The 24434-nt window shown below is 35.9% G+C and overlaps 1 protein-coding gene across 5 annotated transcripts in view; it reads left to right on the top strand.

The window, feature by feature from the left end:
* THSD7A (thrombospondin type 1 domain containing 7A) overlaps positions 1 to 24434 on the top strand; it is a 676621-nt gene that overhangs the window by 585442 nt on the left and 66745 nt on the right. For all 5 annotated transcript variants that reach the window (XM_070615793.1, XM_070615794.1, XM_070615795.1 and 2 more), the window contains 4 exons: positions 7371 to 7605; positions 11921 to 12036; positions 21391 to 21523; positions 22769 to 22872. In XM_070615793.1, the coding sequence (XP_070471894.1) occupies positions 7371 to 7605; positions 11921 to 12036; positions 21391 to 21523; positions 22769 to 22872 (588 nt within the window). The remainder of the gene's footprint in view (positions 1 to 7370; positions 7606 to 11920; positions 12037 to 21390; positions 21524 to 22768; positions 22873 to 24434) is intronic.

Below are 24434 nucleotides of genomic sequence, written 5' to 3'. Positions count from 1 at the left end.
GTGCAATAAGTTACAGGACAAGTCCATGTACAAAATAAATGCTGCAAGCTATAGTTTTGTTCATCTCAGTCAGAATGTCGCCATTAAACATTGTCCTGAAGATTGTGTAACCTCTTGTACTAATAAGGACAGACTACCTTGTGCTGCAGTAACAGACAGCCCAGAAGTTCAGTAACTTAACAGAACAATTATTTCTTCCTCATGGGAATTTTGCCACAGTCTTGGGAAACTCTCCAAGGCAGTCTGTCTTCCATAAAATGTCTCAGCGTTACACTTCCATATTAAGACCTACTTCAAGGTCCTCATGCCAGAGGAAGAAGATAGTTGGAGAGTCTGTCTGCTGATTTAAAAGCATCAGCACTCCAGAAGGGATTTATGTCATTTCCACCGACATTTCATTGTCAAAGCAAGTCATACAGTCATGACTTGAAACTGAATGTAATTTCAAATGGAGCAGAGGAGTGCTGGCTACTGGTCTTACCCTTGGTTTACTCAGTCTTCTCTTTGTGTATGTGTATACATATGTGTGTCTACATCTATATCTATGTCCATATATATATGATAAAGCACATTCCATATGGTCCCAATTCAGTCAATAAACTCTCCATTGTTAAAATGTTATGACTTTTATTATTTCTTTATTCCTGTCAAAAGAATGATAGAATAATAGGATAACACTTTCTCTTCTTCATACTATCCTTCTTTCTTTTCCCTTTCCTTCTTTTCCCTTCTATGCTCTTTCCCTTCCTGAATAATTTTATCTAAAAAGCCTTTAGGTGGAGCCAGGCACTTGAGCATCTATGCCAGCAGGTGGGGCGTCTGCAGTAGTCCAGAGTGCCTTGTCACAGCCCAGCCTGGGTGAGAAGGCCTCCCTCGTGGGAAAAGAGTGGCCTGGTATGAGTGTCAGAGACACTGAGTAGGCTAAAGGGAGGGGCATATGGATTGTACAAGAGGGTAAAAAGCAGTGACCCAACACAGGATGTCCAAGCACAAGCAGGGTAAGGAGAGAATCCTAGCATTGAGGCAACCAGCCCAATGTGGGCTGTCGGAGCCAGGCATGGTTGAGGAGGCTTTCTGTAGTGTAGGGTGGCCTGATGCAGGGTGTCAGAGCATGAGCTGAATGAGGACTTCCTGTATGTACAACAGTGGAGATGGCAGTGGGAGATAGGGAGGTGGGGTTGACCAAATAAATATATCTATTAAAAATAACAGGAGTTGGGTTTCTTGTTTCTGGAGAAGGGATTTACAAATATGTTAAGAATGAAAACTAGAATAAACCCTGCCACATTGTATTGGAATTGGAAGTTATGAGTATGAATTCATGGTGTTCAATTTGTAAAGACAGATATAGAAATAAATGCAAACATAAGTATGATAAATATATACTTATATTATATACATAAATTAGCTTTATCTACTGAAAGGACCTGAGTGCAGTAAGACCCCAATAGCAGTAAGAACATTCAGCACTCAGATCTTGGTTTCTAATATTCTCCAATAAAAGGAACCAAGGTTCCTTGGAGAAATAGCTGATTCCAGGGCTGGGACAGGAAAAGTACAAGATGTGCTTGGAAGATCTTGTGCCAGAAAGGAAGGAAGAGTGGAACACATCAAAAGGTCATGGAAGCTAGCTAGCATGGTCTTCCACTGGCCACATATGGGAACAATTTGAATGCCAAAATAATTATAATGGATTATAACCCATTAAATAAGATAGGAAACCACAGATCCATACTTGATATAAATAAATGTATTAGTTGACCATCTGATGAAGAGCATTTATATTCACAGTCTCAGGTATCTCCCTAATGGAGAAGTCTGACAGACACCACCTTAATCCGGTGATCAAAGTTTACATGTTTGGTAATGGAGCAAATAAAAGTCATCGTGCATTCTTGGTGTGGAACAGTGAGAACATGGCATCACTTCTGTGATGTCTTTGTCAAAGATGCATGTTGTAAAATCTAATCGTGAGGAAACATCTGACAAACCCTAACTGAAAGACGTTGTACAAAATATCTGGCCCTTAATCTTCAAAAGTGTCTAAATTATGAAAATTAAGGAAAGACTGAGGAACTATTCCATATTGAAGGGGATTAACAAGATGTGCATCTAACTGCCACACTTGATTCTGAGCTAGATTTTTTGCTGTGAAGGACATTTGGGGATAGTTGACACACTTAAATGGATCTGAGGATTAGATGGGAATAATGTATCAGTGTTAATTTCCTGGTCTTGGACATTGAATGTGCTTACATGTAGGAAAATGCCCTTGATTACAGGAAATACACACTAAAGTATTTAGGGTAATGGGCATCATTTCAACAACTTCTTCCAAATGGTCCAGGGAAAATAATTATGGATATTATACTTTAAATTTTTATGTAATTTTGAGGTTGGTTCAAAATTAAAACATAAAAAATATAATGAAAACAATTTGAATATAATTGCTTTTAATACAATCTTGAGCAACCTTATGTAGCCTATTATCTGCAATACACAAAAATTGTCATAAAATGCTTCTTATTAAAATGTTGTCATTTTGAAATCAAATCACGAATGGTCACAACTGGAGATAGTTAATATACTGGAGAAAGTAAAAGTGTTTTTTTCAACTTAAAAAAAAAAAAATTGTATGTATGTGTGTGTGTATCTTACTTCCTAAGCCTTGACTTCGGATTGAATAAAACTGGTAATTCGATTTTTAACATTGTATGATACTTTGAGGTAAAAATCTTCCTTGTATTGTGTAAACTGTAGGATGGGTCCCAAAAGCTACTTTAAAATTATGTCGGAAGTTCTAAAAGGAAGCAATCTTTTAGCACTTAAGTCTGGCATACTTTTAATATAAATAATAGTAGATTGAATTAGAATAAAAAATTAAAAACTGATGTTAAGTTTATAACCTTCTCAATTTTTTGAACCCAGGTTATAGATCCTTAACAAACTTGGTTTAAAAAAAAAATGATTTTCAAAATGTTTTTCACTGAGTATAACAACTTCTGTTAATTCTCATTGTATAGTTAATTATCCTTGCAAATTAAGAAATGAGAGAATATTTATTTTGGCAAAGTTCACAATGACCTGACATTATAACTTCCTCAGCCAAATTTTAGTGTACCTTAACATCTGCTTTTATACATGCAGAGAAGAGGTGCAAATTCAAATAGAATGATGCCATTTTTCCTCAAATAATTAATAGTCTTCAAAAATTATACTTTGCAGTACAAAACATTGAAGAGAGGAACATTTCTATTTTAACTTGTTCAGTTTTTACAGTTAAATGATTTTAATCGTTAAGAGCCGAGGAGCACTGCTGTTTCCTAGAGGTATTTGAAGAACCCGGGATCCATTTGATGTGTATATACACACATAACTCTGATGACTTCTAAGTAAATGCTATCACTTCCTCATCCTCCCGTTATTAACTCTGAAAAAGGAGTTCTGCTTCAATTGACCCCACACGACCACCAAGCAGAATGTACGCAGACTCCACAGTAAGAAGTCTTTTACCTCTTTGTGCAAGGAATAAAAGGGGGCAGAGGGAGGGGAGAGTCTGCAGCAGAATCTCCTGAGATTCTCTGTGCTTCATGCTCTTCTGAACTTCAGTTCCCTGAAATCATGCTATTGCCAGTGTGCTTTCCACCCAGCAGTAGTCTGCTGTAAAAGAAATTTGAGCTGCAATAACAGGCGAAGTTACAAGCATCTTAAAACTAATTCCTAGTACACTGACAGCCTCTTCTTAACATGAGCCCAGTCCACTTCCTTATCCTTGCTGCCAGTCACTTGCCTACGTGACCTCTGCACTCCAACTGACTGCATTAAAACTGCTAACTCCCAAGGTCGTACCTGCCTGCATGCCTTTGCTTGTATTTATTTTTTCTTCTGCTTAAATAAAATTCTCCCTTTCCTCTCTCTCTCTTCCAAGAACTCTGTTTGTCGAAATCCTACTCCTTCAAAACTCATCTCAATGCCTCCTACCTGAGGCATTTTTTAGTCCCCCAAAACTAAGAGAATCTCATACGTTTGGATCCCAGTTATACTAAATACCTCTTTTAACATAATTATCATATTCTATCTAGAATTAGATTCATTTGTATGCTTACCTTATCCCCCCTACTACCTTTCCCCACTGCATTATAAGATCCTGAAAGTAGCAGGAACTATTTTTAACCCCTTTAGGTGTCTCTTGATGCATCGGACATAGACATTGCATATTGCAATCAAGTATCCAATTAATGTTTTGAACAAGGTTCTTTTTTTTTCAGTTTGCCATCTAAATTGTAAAGCCTTCAATGCCAGAACCAGAAACACCATGTCTCTGTTCAAATATATCCTACCACAGCTTTTATGGACTTGATGTGGGGAGGAAAAGTCACTTATTCATTTCTAAGAGAGAAGTTTCACATAATTGTTGATATTTTTAATCTACACATGAAAGTTTATTTATATAGTAGAATTGCATCGAAGTATTATAAAATCTTTCCCTTTGGTGGAATGATAGAAAACCTAGTCACATACGTATGAAGCTTATATTTTTATGTATAAAAGGATTTTTTTAATTAGGCTTACTGCTAATTTTGTCATGAGTGACATTTTATAACTTCCCTAGTACTACGGAAATATTTCCAGATGTCGAGAACTAGATCTTCCCATAAATAACAAATAAATTCAATATTATATCTATCAATTTTTCTACCATCAAATCATTCCCAAAGCAACACGCAATGCTGCAATGACTGATTACTCCAAGCCATGCTTTTGAAAATGCCGTATCATTGTTATAATTAAGACCACTTTGGGGCTTATCTGTGCACGGATCCTGACACCAGACCAAAACTGCTGATGGGGCTTTAATGTGGATTGGGGCAGGAAAATAAATAGCCTTTATGAAGGTAAACTTAACAGCTATCTTGCAGTTCCTAGACACATTATGCTGATGTTGTACAAGTTTTTTTCTTATCATTTTTTCCAAAGCCAACCAGTCAATTTTACTGTCAAAGACAATTTAGAGTTTTGAAATCACAGTTTAAACAGCATACATATACTCACAGTGAAAATGGGGTAAGTAAAGAAACACATTTTTTATAGAAGATCAATAATTTTACTGTTAAATATAAAGGTATGGTTAAAATAGTTGCATAAAAGGTATATTTATACAACGTCTATATTTAGCCTGTGTTTGTCTGAGAGATAACATTGGATCGTTCTAGACCCTCGGGGGATGGGTATTAAGAGTGCTCATTTCCTTCTCCCAATCCAATTAGTATGGTTTAGGATTCGTTCCTATTCAAATCCTAAACGTCTTTTCAGAGGCTGCCAGGGTCGCTGAGCTGTGTGATGGAGGATAGGATATGAACTGTGACAGATGTTTTCACCTTCATGAAGCAGGGACGTTAATGAAATGCTGTTTAATGCAGGTTATTCTGATGTTGATTCCATGTTCAACACTGCATAAATGATTCTAAATTGCAGTTAAATTCTCACATAAACTGCTTGTCAATTTATTTGCTGAATAGAGGGATGTCCTTAATCATAAGTGAAGTGATACCTGAAGATCAGCTCAGAATATGGTTTTGTTTATGACTTTTACCCAAATCTCAAACTTTTGGAGCCATCTTCCATGTTAGGATCACTAGCTATTGAATCACCTTTTCTTATTTATTTTTAACTTTTTGAAACTTGCTTTCCTAATATCTAGAACCCATGTCTTATTATATGCAATATTTCCTCCATTTACTGTCATGAATATTTGTGATCAACCTCCAAGATTCCCACTATTTCGTATTAACAACCAGTTATTTTCTGTTCCTAAAATGAAATCCAGAGGCTGCGTAAGTTTGAATAGATCAGATTGCCAATAAAGTAAGCAATTAATTCCTCCAATACTCTGCTTGAAGAATATAAAGCTTTTTATTTTCATAATTGGCATTATAAATGGCATAGTGGTAAGTAACGGGGCTCCACAGATTCCTGGCTGTTACTGTGGCCACATCATTTAAGCTATATGGGCTCATCCACTTTATAATTTTTAACTTGTAAGGGAGTTGTGGATATAAAATGAGAAATGAAGTCCCACCTACAAAGTACTTATAATGGGGTTAGCACATAAAAAAGGGTTCCATAATGACACCTCCATACCATATTCTATTGATTAAAAGACACATCTTTTTTACCCTTTATCATCTCTGGAATTATTGCATCTTACAATGCATTCATTTTAAAACCACTGTGGCCGAACAGTACTTGTAATATATTTGTCAGTGCTGATATATGTGAATTTCATTGTTATTCCTGGTGGCAATCACAATCCTATGATATTTCTGCCAAAAGCAAACAAAAACTGCTAAGGACTATCTGAGGAAGGAAAATCAACCCTTCTTCCACAGTTGCTCACTTAAACCTTGCATTCACACCTGGTGCAATTAAGAATTCAACAGCATCAAAACTTAGTGATGGGTACCAGTATCCTTGAAGAAAACTCTGGAGACAACAGAGGAGCACTCTTTGTAAGAAATCTGGCATCACCAACACTTTTGATGCCACAGAAATGATACTGCGTGGGAGAACACAAACTTTGATGAATGTGGGTTAAAATGTGACTCGAAAGATTTGGTCTCTGAGTGAAGAAGTTTTGGGAATACCTTCCCTTTTAATGTATGCAAAAGAGAATATAGTTTTTAAAAACTGTGTAAATAAGTCATATAAAGCTATTTCAATAAGCACACAATAAAAATTAGAGTTTACAAGAAATTATATCAGAGTTTAATTCGTAGTCATTTCTCTTCTTTGGGACACATAAAATGATGATATATCTCATAGGCAATGACATCTTGGATTTGGAGAAATACGATATCATCATTACTACATAGCTTTTCCAGCAATGCTCTTGGAGATCAAAAAGCATCGATCGATTTTAAAACCCCTGTTTCTAATCACCCTAATGCCTAATACATTAAAATAAGCAGCACTTTAAAAACTGTAGTTAAGACTTTCAATTTGGGGGGATAATATTTGCAAACACACTGGGTTTTCTTCACCTAGAGTCTCAATACCCACGTCTCCCGTGGTCAGCATTCACAGAGACTTTATTTGTACCTCATTTTCAGCTTCTCTGGAAAACAATGGCCTCTCCCTTTGAGGTTCTCCACGGTCCTCCAAAACAAATATCATATACCCCGCATAGTTTAAATTTTAAGCCAGACCGTGGCAAATGAGGTAAGTTTGATATGTAATTTGCCTTCCTAGCAGTGTGCTAGCCACATGCTGTGTGCTAATTAGTGGCAGGTATCATTGTTAGTTCTGGGGAACAAAGAATGGTAAGGTTCCTGTTGGCACTATATCTAATCTGCTAATGTCCGTTTTTATAGGTGGAGTTCACTGTCCGAACAGCAGTGCTTTGCAAGAGGTACGCAGCTGTAATGAGCATCCCTGTACTGTGTACCACTGGCAAACTGGTCCCTGGGGCCAGTGCATCGAGGACACATCAGTATCGTCCTTCAACACAACTACAACTTGGAATGGGGAGGCCTCTTGCTCTGTCGGCATGCAGACCAGAAAAGTCATCTGTGTGCGGGTCAATGTGGGCCAAGTGGGACCCAAAAAGTAAGGGCTTTAGAATGACAATAGTAAATCCTGTGGTCAACCAAGCAAGGGATTGGCTCAGGCTTCACTTGCTTCATGAAATGGAGCATTTTGATGCCTGTCGTACCAATCCTCAAGAGTAAGATTTGTTTGTTTTGAATGTCAGCCACTGGTAAAGTTATGACAGCTCCAGAGTCTTGTACCTGGGATCCATAAATTCTGTGGAAATCTTTCTATATGATACCTACTTTCAGCTTTATAGTAGCACTTTCTGCTTTTATTAAGCTAGTGAGGCAATGAAAGAAGTGCTTGCTCTAGGCCTGGCTGATCAATAATGACAGCGTACAAAATCCTAGCAGTGTAGGTCATCCATGACCTCCTATGTACCCGTAGGCTGTGGAGGCTGCCAATCGAGTTTAATTGGGCAGTAGCCTTCTATGATCTGCCTTTCATTTCCCCTAGAAAAAAGCTATATCAAAAATATGGAGGCCAAACTTATTACATCTTTTAATGGTTAAATGAATAAGCCATTTACTTTCAAGAGAGAGCCATGGACTACGATGACTATTGTGGTAAGTGGGAAAACCACTTACCAGTATCTCACTGTGGTTACAAATGGTGTAATAACAAGGCAAACGATTTGCTAGAGGGGAGGACAAAGAACTAGAGTTGGCATAGTATGTGTGTCTTGTGAGAAATATAAACAAAAACAGGTCACGGCCTAACTGGGCTAATCAATTCCTAGAGAAAATTAATAAATCAACTCTAAAAATGTATTCTTTTAAGAGGAAAATCCTCTTAGGTTTTGAGACTAAGACAGCGTAAACCTTTTAAAATTCAAATCACTGTAGCCATGTGAAGTGTGGAAAGTAAGACCAGTCAATTTTACGTTGGTATAAAAAGGGCCTCATAATTTTCAAATACTTGGCCAAATACTTAAGGGTTATGTACGATCTTAAGTTGCTGCTTCACTGATTCTGGCCTCAGTTTTCAAAGTTTATTGGAAGGATTTAACGAAAAAAAATAGTGGTAATGTAAGCACTCACTAAATCTTAGAAATTATTTTCTCTTAAAAATTCGAGATACTTCTTATTGTTTCAGGGAAATGATAATACTGCACTTGATGTATGAAGAGCTCCAGGGGATAAATAAGAATCCCATTATGAATAGTTTTTACCTGGCTAGGGTTCCAGACATTAAGGATATTTCCCCCCACACTTTATTTGTTTGTATAGTTTGAAATTAGGAAACATATTAGAAAATGTATGCCACAGAGATCTGAATAAATTGAGAAACTATTCCACATGCTTAATAGGTAGCCCCAAACCAATATTTTAATATAAATAATGCTAAAGTTGTGATGAATCTAACAAAGGAAATTAATGTGCAGTGTATTAAAATTCACTAGCAGTACCAGCAGGAGCAGAATCCCAGGTCCTGGAGGATTGTCTTCCTGGGACAAGCACAGAGGTAGAAATACCCGTTGCAGGGTTGTAACCTGACCCAGCTGTAGTGGCACAGGATGGAGGGTGATCGTGCTGAGCTTCTACAAGTAAGCTCACTCTTGTCCTGTTTTACAGTTAATCAGCTTTCAACAGCTTTGCTGTTGATGTTTTCCTCACTTATGTAAACTACAAAATATTTTCTGGGTGGTGGATGTACATGTGTACAAGGCTGTGTGTGAAAAAGCCTGCTGAATTCATGTTATTAAGCCATTCGGTAGGAAGGTATCCTGAAGCCCCATGGCACCACCACAGTAATCCATTTAAAATGTGCTCCGCCCTTACAGCTTGTATTCCATGACCTGGATACATACACAGATTTGTTAAATCAAATGGATTTACTTTGCCCTTAAATTTCCGAAAAATTGAGCAAATACAGTGAACGCAAAAGAAAATGTTACTGCCCTTATGCCTAAATGTGAGGTTAAATTCAATGAATGCTTTTCAGTACTAGGCATTTGAAACAAAAATGCAAATAGAAACCTTGTTTTAAACTCCTCTTAATAAAACAGATTACTGTGCAATGGTAAAATCAATGTTATTGATCTTATCTATCCTCCGAGTAACAAACTTCAACTCCTATCACATCTGTTTAATTTGACCTTGAATGAGATTTGGGGGAAAATCAATTCCTTGATTTAAACCACAAACACTAAATACAAACAGTACAAGGGAGAAAAGAAGCATGTTGACTGAACCAATTGCTTCCCCAAAGGAAGTCTGAATTCATTTTATTGGATGTAGTCTAGGCTGTATAATTTATCTTTGCACATTCATTTAATGGCTTTGTTGTTAGTAATTTTGTTCTCCACAGTTAGCCAAGTATCTTGCTGTGGATATTTCTAAACTAAAACAGAATTTTGGAGATTGTAAATAACATTGTAAATTCCATTGATTTATTTGGAGCTAAAATTTGAAGAATGTGCAGTCGAGTAATGCTCTCTCATTTTTAAAGTTATAAAGTTGCTTCATTGAAAAGGAATGCTTCCAATAATAATCGCTAATCATTAATTCCATAGTTCCAAAAGAATAACAGGATTATATGTGGGATTTTGCCGTATAATATTTCCTGGTTAATAATGCAGGTTAAGTTACGATTCGAGTGTTTTATAATCTCAATTGTAACAATGCATTAACTCCTATGATTCACATCTAAATATATTTGTCATCCATGTCTTTAATAGTCATAACAATTAGGAAAATCCAAACTTATCCTCAACCTAAACCAGGGAGATTATTCCTTTTTGAAATGTTGAATCCAATATATTTTTTAAATCCACTTCTAAATAAACCCTAATGTTATAGTGAGAGAGGAAAGCTTGGCTCTATATAATTTAACAGAATGTAATATTTATGTATGAGATAAGACACGTAGATAAATAGATATGATACAAGATACATCAAAAATGAAGTGTCAGCAAAGTCCTCTAAAGAAATTATGGGAAGGAGATTAATGATGTTCATTTTTTTCACTCATAATTCAGTTCTGAAAACCTGATTAACTTACTTGTTAAAAGACAATTTATCTTGACCTGCAAAAAATTTGGCTTCCTACATGGGGAGTATTTTTAAATCCCATTTTTCACTAATTTGCCAAGTTATTCCAGGAACAGTTATACTGGTTATTTGGTTTACTTCTTTAATGCCTCTTAGCTTACTTATCAGAAATTTATATGACCTCAAAAGAGAAGTTTTTAGGAATCAGAACATTAAGTTGCTTTTAGTTGCATGAATTATGTTATTATCTTTTGTTGTCGTAATGTGAATCTTCTTCTAGTCTTAATGCTCATGGCCAACATTTGACCACTAACAAGAATAGAATCAGATCATGAAGATGCAGAGAGGAATTGGGAAATTTAAAAATCAGATAATAAGTACACAATAAAGAAGATAGAATATTTAAAACTCATACATCAGCTTCCTAAAATTATCTTTTAGGAAGTGAAAGTCTTATATAAAGTAAGACATCTCAATGTTCTGTCATTATCTTTCACTTGTGTTCCTAATAAATAATATAATTTTGCTGTTTAAGAAAAATAATTTAGTTAATTTTAGTATAATTTATGTCCAGAAGGCAGTGATTCATTTTTCTTTAAATTACTGGTTGACTATTTTGGTTTTACTTATATTCACTCTTTTTGTTCCAAAAAATATTATAACATAAAAATATTTAAAATCTCATAATTTGAAACTTAGAACAAACTGGAAGAAAAAATAAGAATAGAAACACTAAGTGAAACCAGGAATAAAGCAAAAATTGCTTATCATAATGATCTATACACTTTTGTTAATTTATTACTTATTTATTATGAAATATATAGCTGTAAATACAATATTATTTTTGAGCATGTAGTGTGTATAGAATAGACTCAGTTATAAGTTTATTTTATATTTTGTAAAAATAAAGTGCAGAATAACTTGGAAACTCATAATCACCAATCAGCCTATTTAGTTATACAAAGATGTAGAATTGGGTCTTAAACATTGGTAATTTGGATTTCCACAAATTTCTTATGAAGCATGTTAGAAAACAAATTTATTAATGGAGAGATTACTAGAAGAGGATAAGGTATAAGTATTATATTTTTTTCTAGATAGCACAATAACTATTATTAAATTTACACATCCTTCTTTGAGAAGCTTTATTGAGGTCCAGTTTGGAAGAATTAATTTGGTCATATAGTTCTTGTCAAAAGCAGAAAGTCTCCTGGAAGTTAAATAATATAGATTGGTGACTGGTTAGCAACTTTAGCAATGAAAATCCTGAAGATATTAAATTACCTGGTTTTCTGGATTACTATAGAGGTTTAGTAAATTCCCTTTGCTTTTCACAGGTGTCCTGAAAGCCTTCGGCCTGAAACAGTGAGGCCCTGTCTGCTTCCTTGTAGGAAGGACTGTATCATGACCCCATACAGTGACTGGACACCATGCCCTTCCTCGTGTAAAGAAGGTATGGCGTGCAGAGTTCTGAAGGCTGTTCACTTAGAAAACCACTCACCAGGACCTCCAACTTCTTCTGGCTAAGCAATGTTTGTGATATGGGGCTGTGTAATCCTAGTTTGGCATGAATGCCATAAAATTTTGGTTTCTTCTAGAAAATAATACAGCTTTAGCCTACCAAACGAATGAGTTTTATGCCAAAACTGGCTTAAACCTTTATGATATAGTTCAAAGTAAAAGGACTCTAGACTTTATTATGTTAATAATGTTTCTTCAAATGTTAATTCTAAGCAAATGTGTAGTGGCCTTATGTATTTCAAAAAGAATGCACAGTGATCTTATCAGTTCGCATGGCTTAGCCTACTTAATGGCAAGAAATAGCCATGGGACCAGATTCACTACAGTTTCAATTATGTGACCCCAAGGATGGAAATAAAGGACAGAGAAATATTGCCAAATTCTACCTCTGCCAACATGTAACGTGCTATGAGGCATTTACGAGATGAGGATTTGTTCCCAGTTTTGTTTTGTTTTGCTTTTATTTCTCACAGACAAAGGCCCTTTGCTATCATGGCAGGTACTTTGATATTCTTTACCCTCCAGGATAGGGTCCTTTCTCATTGCTGCTGAGAAAGATGTCAACATCCTCCATGTGACTTGTGCAATAACTGAGCAAATTTTCTCTCAATGTCACAAATGACGCTGTCCTCTATTTTTTATCTTATTCTCCCAATGAATAGATAGTTTTTCTGAAATTCCTTTTATGCTTTTATTTTATGTATGCTTCCTGACTCTTTCTAGAGAGATTCAGTTAGGAATCAACTTCTAGTTTAACAACTATTTAAACTGCCAAAGATTATTTAAATCCTTAAGATATTGTAAGAGATTATAAATTTAATAATGGATTGTTTTTACAGTGTGATTGTCATTTTATGTAGTTGAAACATGAGTTCCTTTTTGTGTTTTTTTCTATTTTATGTGTCCTTGAAGTAACAAAATTAAGCCACAAAGTGAGCAAGAATAGAAAATTTTGATTTTAAAAGTTTTTTAAGGCATCTAAAAAGCTTTAAGGACAAAAGGAGTTAGCATTAACTTTTTTAAAAAAGTTGGTGACATTAATCTTACAACAAAGCAATGTCATTGTATGGCAGTTTTTTCTAGATTTTCTTCTCTTATCCCTTATTTTCTTAGAAACTAAATAACATATGATATCCGTTGGTTTGGTCATAGTCAGCAATAGAATTGTACTTTTTTTTTTAAGATTGGCCTTGAGCTAACATCTGTTGCCAATCTGATTTTTTCTTCTTCTTCTCCCCAAAGCCCCCAAGTACATAGTTGTATATTCTTAGTTGTATGTCACTCCGGTTGTGTTATGTGGGATGCTGCCTCAATGTGACTTGATGAGCAGTGCCATGTCCATGCCCAGGACCTGAACTGGCAAAACCCCGGGCTGCCGAAGCAGAGTGCATGAACTTAACCACTCAGCCACAGGGCCAGCCCCTCTTGATGTTTTTATGCTTGATGTTTTGTGTTAGTATGAGATAAGGTCATTTACTAATAATTCTAAAACATATGCAGTTACATTTATAACCATAAGATTAATAATCTAACACAAAGTTAACATCTTTAAGTGAAATTTTTAAAAGTGAGGAAAAAACTTTGCCTTTTTCTTATATCTTTACATTGGGTATGTCCTTGTATTGAGTAAAGTATTTTAAAATAAACTTTGACTTGGTCTAAAGTATTTAAAGGAAAAAAAGTAAAACAAAATAAAACAGAAAAGATCCCATTAATTTGGTTCTGGGATGTCACTCATAAAAACGAGGAATAAGGTAAAATTTTCTTATTTCTTTAGACTTCACTTGAAAGTAATTTGGGATATTGGAGTGTATCCAGGAATTAGGAACCAGTTTAGTAGCCTATGAGTTTTCCTCTGCAAGTTCTTTAAAATGTGTTTGTGAACTTATTATGTATTATAAACATGATTTTTAATTTGATTTATGCTGATGATTTTTACACGACTAAGAAAGTGATTTACTCTTCTCTGTTTAACCATTTTTAAGATACAAAAAAATTTATGTGACAAACTGTGGTAACTTACATAAGGCACTTTAAAAAAAATTTACCAGGTAGATGAGAGAACAAATAGATTGTGAATACTATGCAGGTGTTAATTAAATTACTAATCACTAATACTCATAGTAATATATGCATAAACAGTTACTGAAATTCATATTTATTGATTCCTATATATAACTATCATATTGATGGGTCTGTAGAGAAGACATAGTCTCTGACTTCAAGGAAGGTTTTTTTTTCTTGCTGAGGAGTATTTACCCTGAGCTAACATCCACTGCCAATCTTCCTCTTTTTGTATGTGTGCCACCACAACAGCATGGCCACTGACAGACAAGTCGTGTAGGTCCGTGCCTGGGGACTGAACCCAGGCCACCAAAGCAGAACTCACCAAACTTAACCACTAGGCCACCAGGGCTGGCCCAAGGAAGCTTTTGATCTCATTTAAAATTCAGAACTCTTCTACATAAACCAGATTATATAAGACTTACATGGTTTAATAACAAGATTCAGTGGTAAAACAGAAAGAGCTCTGGGGGAGGGAAGGGAAAAACCACTGTGGGAGCAAATATTAGGGAAAATCTCGTTGAAAAGAAGGTAGAAGAGACCTTTTTGAAAGAGAGAATGCATAAAAGAATCCCAAATGAATATCAAAAGCATCAGGAAAAGTCTTTGATGACCATGAGAAAGATGTGTTGTTCAAGGAGAAAGTGGGAATGAGCCCACTGGAGCTCAGAGTGTGTAGAAGAAAGTCAAGATGTCAAGTTGGAAAGAAGCATGAAGGCAGGTTATGGAAGACTGAATTAGAGTTACTCATATATATCAGGACACAGTTTTTGGTTTTTGAACATAGAAATGAGTAGTGAATTTCATTGTATAATGAAATGAGTGAACTTTGAATCAGTAAATCTGGTTTGGATACCTGCCTTGGCCACTTAGCAGCCAAGTGACTTAGGCAAGATACTTAAGCTCTCCAAGCCTTGGTTATAATATCAATGAGTTGTTCTGTGGCACAAATGAGACAATATATGGTAAAGTGCTCTATGCTTTGTGAATCATGGTCCAATTGATATATTATTTGTTGTGTAGTCTATAGTGATTATAAGTTCCTGTAGGAAAGACACTGCAAACTGCATATGGTCAGTATCTGGTAAGTATTTTAATTTGGTATGCTGAAAGCAGTCTTTCTTAGACCTTTAATTATGTGTCATGTGGGAAAAATATTGAGATCATGATGATGGAAAACTTTCTATTACAAATTTGTGATTATTATTTATTTGGATTTGCTGGTAAATTTACTGATAATTGTTTTTAAATGCTTCATTGTGTCATTAAACATCAAATATATCATTTTAAGCAGTCATTTTTCCATTCTACAAAGATTTTTCAAGTAACTGCAGTGTGCCAGGCACAATTTTAAATATAAAGGATATAGCAGTAAACAAGGAAACCAATTTTCCTGCTTTTAGGAAGCTTACATTCCAGGGGTATAAAGTAGACTAGGCATTTGATGATTGTTTTAATCTCTCAATGTGTGTGAAAAATTCAAGGGAAGAATGCAGAGAGGGTGAGGAAAGAGAAGAAGATGTGATATCCTTTTGGAGAGTGCAAAAGTAGGCAAGCTAGTAATATGTAATAGAATTTGTAATAGGCAACAGGGAGTGCCCATTTAGTCATGTATTTTAAAAGGGATTGCTCAACGCAGTTGCCAGTGTTTCCCCAGCCATGTTCAGCTGAGTGCAGGAAAAATGCAGGAAAATAATTGGTTTCAATTAAGGTCAAAGTGTTTTCCAGGAGAGTACAACAAAAGGAGAGAGGAACGGGGAGTCAGCAGTGTTTTTAAGAGAGTACTTATAATAATAACGGAGTATGGAATCTAAGTTGGGTTAGGATGGAAGTGAGGTCATGAATGGGATGATAGATAGTGAAAAAGTGGTAGAGAAAGTGGATCAGCAGTCTGGATTGAGTTTGAAGAATTTTAATAACTAAAGTAGATGAACTGGAAAGTTAAGAGGAATAAACAAAGAAAAATGTTTAAACATGAGAATGTGCAGATATTGAAGATAATAACATCTAGGGATGAACAGAGGAGCTAGTAATTGATGCAAGATGCAGGAAAAGGTCACTGGAGGTGAGGAGGTACAGTAAATCAGAGCCCAGTGCCTTGGACGGAATAATCATGTGGATGCCAAAGCCAGAGAAGGGGTGAGAGGGGTTGGAAGAAAAAAGATTATAATGAGGGATGTTCTAAAGTTATTAATTAAGGAAATCTTGGTAGACTGCTACAAAGTGGATAGCTGATGGTAAAGTTGATGACAGGAGCTTTGGAGGAGTTAGAGATTTTTAAAGGTAGAGAAGAAAAGACTGGGAAATGGCTAGGTAGAACAGCTTCCACTGGCAAAGAATGTGAAGGAAATTTTCCAAGAAGAGACTGAAGATGAGAGACCAGGTGTTCCAATGGGTGCAGCAGTGGAAAGATTAGAAGAGGGAAAAGAATGAGAAATTGAATCAGGTTGTGCGTGTAGCTAGTGCTGTGGTCCAGGTGATGATGGAAGACATGCTAAGGAGGTAGGGGTGCTAGATTCTTGTGGTGAGTGGTAGACATCTGAGATATGGTGGGTTTAGTTGGAATGGTTTCTTGGTGGAAGGTAGGTAATTGCTGTAAATTAAAATGTGTGGTGCCAGTGGATACATTCTCCCCTGGAGCTCCTGGGGTGGTAGTGGCCAAGGAGTGCAAGAATACCACTCAGGAATCTGCTGTTCTGTGAGGAAGAGGTTCTCTGAAAGGTGAGGCTCTGTTGGGCTGAGCACAGGTCATCCCACCCGGGGCACATCAGCCCTGCCTGTTCAATTTGGCAGCTCTGTGTTAAATCTCCTAGAACAAAAGGCTTTCAGAAACTCTAAACCTAGGCATTCAGACTTCAAAAGAATAGCTATAATTGTGTATTGAGGAAATAAGAAAGACTAGGGGGTGATAGAGGGGATTGCTGTTGGACAACAGTGCCAAGATGCTTTGTGGGCCTGGAGAGGCCTTTTCTGTTCTGCCTGTAGGCTGCTGTAACTGAGAATAAGGATACAATGGTGTTATAGAAAACTAGGCTTTTGTTGTAAAGAAAATAAAGCAATGACACGCGCTTATTTTTTTCATTATTTGGCATGAAATAGGAATCATCCAAGCTTCATTGAAATTACACTGACTTCCGCACACAATTTAAAAATGCTAAAAAAGTTGAATGTTCAAGGATAGATAATAGCAACAGAAAATTAATTCAGCTATGAGGTAGTTCTTTAAACTTAATTCTGCAGGTAAAATCTAAATTTTACAAGAGTTTTGAATTTATGAAAATGTGGAGCTAATCACGTTAAAAAGGTAAAATTACACTCTAGTATGGCAGAAAATAGAACAGAACAGCTCAGGACTCCAGGAAGAACAAAAAGAGTGCTTTAAAATGTTATTCAGCCCTCTCCCAAGTATTTCATGAAAAATCAATTCAGATAAAGATCAATATTGAGTAGGGAGTAGTTTAATCCTCAAACCAGTGCACTTGTTAACTTTTTTCAAATTTCCGTAAAGTTTTACAAAGGGCTTATTTAAAAAATAGAAAATATTTATGCATATAAATTATTTGTCACTCTAATCTTAAAAAACAAATCACTACTTTTGATCAAATAATACAGTTGGCTGCTCAAACTCTGTTTCCTCCCTTTTTTCTTACTACAGTTATTGCCGTGAAGGCTGGAAGGGCTAATGCAGAGGCAGCTGTTCTGCCCGGATGCCCTTAAGCAGCACTACACTAAAATTACCCCAAAGATCTGAAAACGACCTTTGCATTTGCTTCCTGCATGAAACATTTCCCTTTCAATTTCCTTTCACTACGCCGCTCCAGCCTGCCATCCATCCCACTTCCAGCTTAACCAGTCTTAGTTTTGCTTTTAAATCCTTCCATGAAATAATTTCTCTGGGGAAATTTATCTTGAATGTCTTAAGATATCTGAAAAATGCTGTAACTGAGTGAGAGATTACATACCTCTGAATCTGTGTGTCCCATTATCACATAATTGTTTTCTGATTATATAATTCCTTTTTTCTATCCTCAACCTAGATAGGTATTTTCAAGTACAAACACTACAAGAAGATTCCTTTACTTTTCCCATGCCCGTTATTTCCAATGAACAAAGTGATACCTTATTTTTTATTAATCCTCAATGCACAGACTTAGTACCCATGTGCTTACTACCATAAGATAATGGATAAAAAATGTAGAAGATGCTAACTAACATTCAAGTTGAGAAGAAGTGAAATAAATATGTTTGCTTCTTCACCAAATGTTTATTAGGCACTTAGGATGTGTGACTATTGTTCTAGGAGCTAAAACACAAAGATAAATGGAAACTATATATGTATATGAACCACATATAATAAATTGGGTATAAGTACATACAGGAAACTATGAAGGTTGTAAAATTCCAAGTTTTCCAGCTCCACTTTCTTTTCTATCTTGTGCTGTAGCTCTCCCTTTGTCTGTGCTTCCATCTGAGGGCTCGATAACCTGGCCGAGATAGCGCTACACTGCTCTTTCTTTGAGTGTACACGTAGTTTCCTTGCTGAGATCTGAGAAGAAATGAACTCCCCGGAGGATAGAAACATGAGTGTCATGACACTTCCTGTGTAACTCCATTAAATTTCCTCTCTGGGTGTTATAGCTTTGGAATGTTCCACTTTAATCAGGTCACAATCTATATCCTGTGGGCCGCACAAAGTTAAGATATTTCAACTTTTTATAAGAATAAATGGATTGCCATTGTGGAATCAGTTATGGAAGTGAAAAGAGTTATCATAGTCTTATATATCAAGTACAAACTTGTGGAGGTTGTGATGTGAAAGCACTAGAATGTTTCAGAGTTGTATATTAGGTGACATTTTTGCTTTCAAGTCAATAGACAAAGTAGAATTGAAACACTAACATTTGATTGCTGCTTCCCAAATCTGAACAGCCCTGCCTGTGTGCCAGGTGATATCTAGATAGATAGTGACTAGGAGCTTCTGATAAGGTGCCGCTGATGCTGAACTCATTGTCGCCGCCAGTCTCTGGATCCCTTGGTCTCAATCCCATGTTTATTTTCTATCTGCAAGTTGAGAAGGGCTGGAAAGTTCTTGCCTCTAAGAGTTTTGACCACCTGGGAGACAAAGATCTGATCCTCTGTGCTCTTTTCCTCTGTTGCCTGTTAAACAAACAAACAAACACCTCTCTCCTTCCTCCAATGCTTAACAGATAATAACAAGGGTCATTTAGTTTGTATATTCTTTCAAAAAGATTATAGACAGATCATAAACATGAGACAAAGGAAAGATCATGGAAAGTATAAAAGAAGAATGGAGTCAAGTAGTAAATGGGAGAGAGGACAAGGGAGAGGAAGACAAAAATTACACTCGAAAATCAAAGTCAAGGAAAGCTTCTGCAGTTGAGAAAAAAATTAGCTCTGAGATCCTGATGAACAAAGCAAAAAATAGAAGCACAGCGGATTCTTAACAGATTATCAAGGGAAACAAAATTTTTCTAGCTCTGAATTATTAGAAAAATTTATCACCTAGGCCTTAAAATAGGGTCATTGGACAACATAATGGATGGAGACCACATTAGCAATTTTATTAAAAGTCCTATAGGCATTGCTTAGATCTTCTCTAGAAAAATTATATTTAATATGTAAAAGTTACAGCTAGCGTTCAAACTACGATTGTCACGATAAAAAGGTCCATGACAGTATTTTCAAATACTTTAATTCTCTGCTACCCCCTACCTCCAGCACCTAATTCCCTACTCTATTACCTGTAGTATTCCAATTATTCATTAAAATAGTTAATATAATCATTGATAATACAGGTTTCTCCCACCATAGGAATAATCCTAAAAAGTTACGTGGGAATCCTAGAATCTTATTTTGGGACAAGACATACAAGGCTATCTGTTCCAGTAGATCTCAGACCTGGCTCTTCGTCACAATTCTCTGACAAGCTTTATAAAAATCAGATTCCCAATCCCAGCTCCCAAAGATTAATTTAGTGGTTCTGAGTATAGGCCAAGAAGTCTGTTTGTTTTTGTTTTCATTTTCTAAAGAAATTCTCCCATGTAGTCAGACATTTAGGAATCACTAGTCTGACCCGTTCTCCAGTCTAATACAGGAATCTTCAGACCACGTTGCTGGAAATCAGTTGCCCAGATCATGTGGAGAGATATTCTGACTTCATGAGAAAAGATCTTCCATTATTGGAAAGTTCTAATTGTCAAGTCATATTTTTCCACCAACACTATAACTTTAAGAATGTTTCATTTCATTTCTGATTAAACTTTCATTGTTAGGGCCTACTAACCCTTCTAAATTTCTCTGTTTCTGTAGTCTACTTATCAAATATTTAATGATCTTTTGAAAAATATAAATGCATCAGGGGAGCTCTATTAAAATAATTCTTTAGGGAATTCTTTTGTAGCAGCCGTTCACCCTTAAAGTGTATACATTGTAAGTTGGAATATATTTTATTAAACTTGAAAAATCTTATACGTTGTCTGTTTCTAACACTAAAAGATTTTGAACATCTTTCTGTCAATAGTACTGAAGGTAAATTTAGTTATTTCCATTTTTTAACATAATTTAGAATTATCTAATTCCAATTATTGCTATTTTGAATGCTTCTTTAAAAAGTCCGCCTGTAGGAAACCACTTTTATTTCACTACTTACAGCCCTGATGTTTAGAATTCGACATGAACTGAAGATCTTAGACTGTTTAACATGAATAATGAATGACTAGAATAATTTACAAGTTATGCATTTCAAATTAAGTGAATCACAAAGAAATAAAATTTCACATTAAAACATTGAAGATATTCTCCTAAGGAAGATTCATTAGATTTGGATGAGTCCCGTGGGGTAAACAGGGCCGTGTGAAATGGCATGAAAATAAACTTAAGGTAGAGGGAAATGAATTAATTAGACTTCATATTTCTCAAAAGGAAAGAAATATACAAAAGAGCAATTACTTTGTGCATTAGGAAGGCTAGTTGACTATGGAACTGTATTCCTATTCTTCACCTTTTTAAATAAAAATTGATTGGGTTTTCACTATAGCGGTCTTTGGGAGAATTTAGAAAATGATTAGATTAGATGAAGTCTCTCATTCGGGGATGTCAAAGCACGTGTAGCTGCAGGCAACGTAATTTCTTCACACAGGCTGGTATTTGGAGATTCTTTTATCAGTACAAGTGCAGAGGTTAAAAAGCTGCCTCATTCTAGGGGACTCCGTAGTCAAGAAGCAGTCTCGGCATCGGGTCATCATCCAGCTGCCAGCCAATGGAGGCCGGGACTGCACAGATCCTCTCTATGAAGAGAAGGCCTGTGAGGCCCCTCAAGGGTGCCAAAGCTACAGGTAACAGAGCTCAAGAAGAAGCATTGTGATCAATGCACTGAGCAAACACTTCAAGTCCATATTCTTTCTGACAGTGAGAAAAGGAAGCCAACACTGCCCCACAGGCTAGAGGAGTTTGAGATGTTGATGGATGTATATGCTATCTCTTGCCTCTTGCCTCTGCTACTGAAATTATCGCTCGGGAGACAAATACTTGTGTAAATTTCCAAGCTGTATTATTAGCTCTAGGAGTTTGGGGAAATTTCTTATGTTGATATAAAGTATAAGAAATGCAGAAAAATGGTTAATAATTATGAAACACATATGCTTTAGGAAGCAGTTCTTTTACGCTTGGAGGAATAGCCTGAGCATTCCTCTCCTGGCTCCAAGGAACACCTGTTCCCCATAAATGCCAGCATTCTGGCTCACAAAATGACATCTTTATCCAATGATGCTAGTAAGATGTCTGTTCTGTTCATGTGTAGCCGCCTCAAAGAAAATTAAGGTTATTGAAGCTATATATCATCATCTTGATAATTATTGGAGAAATTTTTCCTCATAACTATTGAAAGAAAGTACCTAATTGAAACTTGACGTGGTAAATAATTGCAATCTTGACAATAAATGAAATATTATAGCATCAACTGATAGAATGTGTGATCACAAAATAATTTACGGTGAAGTTGATGGCAAATTTGCCATTTTAATTTATCTGTATTTAATTCTGAGATGACAAAAAGTATAATTGCACGTTTATACAAGTATTGACAACTGTTAGCCCAAGTATATATATTTGGGGGATTTGTTTTTATGAAGTGTATTATAATTGCAATTTCTGAGTTACTTCTACAACGCTAACCCAAAGAGCACTGTACAAAAAGCTCACGACTTGAATGCAGTTTCTTAATTTGAATATAAAACAAATATGGTTTAATTAAACACAGTGCATCATTTCTTGTGCTGTCTCGTACATCTGCTGGCAGTGCTAATCATTAAAAAGGCTAAATGCTGCTTGTAGAATATATTCCTGTAGAACTTGACAATGCTAGACTCTTGTCTCCACTGCCCTAGAAAGTATTTTTGTATTTAATGCTGCTTTTTATAATGCCTTTTATGGAGATCTAAATTAAATTTAGATAGGAAAGAGCATTGTCTAATAAATTCCTGTTTGCTGTAGCCAAAGTCATGTTTTCATGCCACCATATTTCTCAGATTTGCTAGGCATTTTTACTTCCTCTCCTTGAGGCTTCTGTTGTTTTCTTACAGATGGAAGACTCACAAATGGCGCCGGTGCCAGTTAGTCCCTTGGAGCGTGCAACAGGACAGCCCTGGAGCTCAGGAAGGCTGTGGGCCTGGACGACAGGCAAGAGGTGGGAGGGCCCATTTCACAGTTTGTTTTTTATTTCTGCAACATCACTACCTTAATCACTAGCTTGATGAGTTTGTCACTTTGATGCCGTGTTTAGCAAACAGAGCAGAGCAGATATGAATCTGCTACCACTCATTCTACTTAGCACCACTACGCAGAAACTTGTCTTTTTAAATTGTGTCATTTGTCCTTTGACATGAGCCCATAACTCTTCTGGTCGAATTTTCCCCTCATTCATTTTAGGAGATAATCAGACTAAGATCTTGAGAGGGTTATGACAGAGAGCGTACACTGCAGCTTAGTTTTTTTGTTATTAGTTTTTGAATCATAGTATTTCATTACACTTTACTTGTCACCTTAACAATCAATAAGACCCTTACATCCTTGCCTATACACATTATGTATGTGCATGCATGTAATGTAATATAATTGGTTAACTTTCCCAGAAATTCTCAGCAGTAAGATTCCTAACATTGTCATGGTGATCCCCAATTCTGTTCATATTAAGTACTGATTTTTAAATGGCAGATTTGTGTACTCAAAATCTGCCGTATGTGAACAGCAATCTGCTTAACTACCAGATAACATGGAATCTTGCAGAAATGAATAATGGAAGTGTTCCCAACTTGCCATGATTATTTACTAGATTTTGTGGCTAACACTTACATTCCAACCTTTGGAATATGTTGTTATTTATACATGTAGCAAATTCAGTCTTTAGAAAGTATGTGGTTATTTTTATTCATTTTGACTTTTAGCGTGAGTTCCTGTTACATACCTAAAATGTAGCTGAAATGTAATTGAATATGCAGCCACCTTTATTTAATTCATAAACCATGTTTTGCTCCCTCATTTTGTAGTTATGTATTTGACGATGGCGCAAAAGTCTGAACATACAGAATAGAATTCTGGTTTTTGCTGATTTGATCTGAGACCCCTTTTTCTTTACAGGGACAAGATTGCTTTTTTAATTTGAGAAAGACAGCTTCTTTTTTGTGAAAGTCTATTTTCATAATCATCATTTTAGAAGTCTTCATTTGAAACATAAAATTTAATTTACAAATAATATTAACTACCTGCTGATTTTTAAGATGTTATTTTATATGCTTAATTTTCATTATGTATTGTACACCATCTGCTTTGGCTAGAAATTAGCTGTCTTCCTTTACAGTTATAGAAACTTAGAATTGAAAGTCATTCTCCCCATGTCAAACCATTCATTGAGAAATTGAGTGATATGAGAACTTTTTGCCATGCCCCGCTAATTCCTCCTTGAATGAAGCATACATTTACATATAATTTGGGTCCTACACAGAGTTTATAATAACAACAGGCATGAGTTCAGGAAGCAGGAAACATACGTTTTAGTCCTAGTTCTTCACTAACACAGCATAAGTCTTCATCTCTTCATCTTCCTAGTTCTCAGTTTATTTATATGGGGAAAAGAAGAGAAAAGAGGGTTAGACCAAATGATCTTTTAGGATTATTCCAATTTTCATATTCTACAATCTACGCACAGATAGCACCCAGGTATCAAAGTGTGCAATGAAATTAGGTAAAACA

This window comes from Equus przewalskii, chromosome 4 (assembly GCF_037783145.1).
Source record: "Equus przewalskii isolate Varuska chromosome 4, EquPr2, whole genome shotgun sequence".
NCBI lineage: Eukaryota > Metazoa > Chordata > Mammalia > Perissodactyla > Equidae > Equus > Equus przewalskii.
The sequence above is the reverse complement of the archived record's forward strand: the minus strand, read 5'-3'. Positions and strand labels throughout refer to the sequence as shown.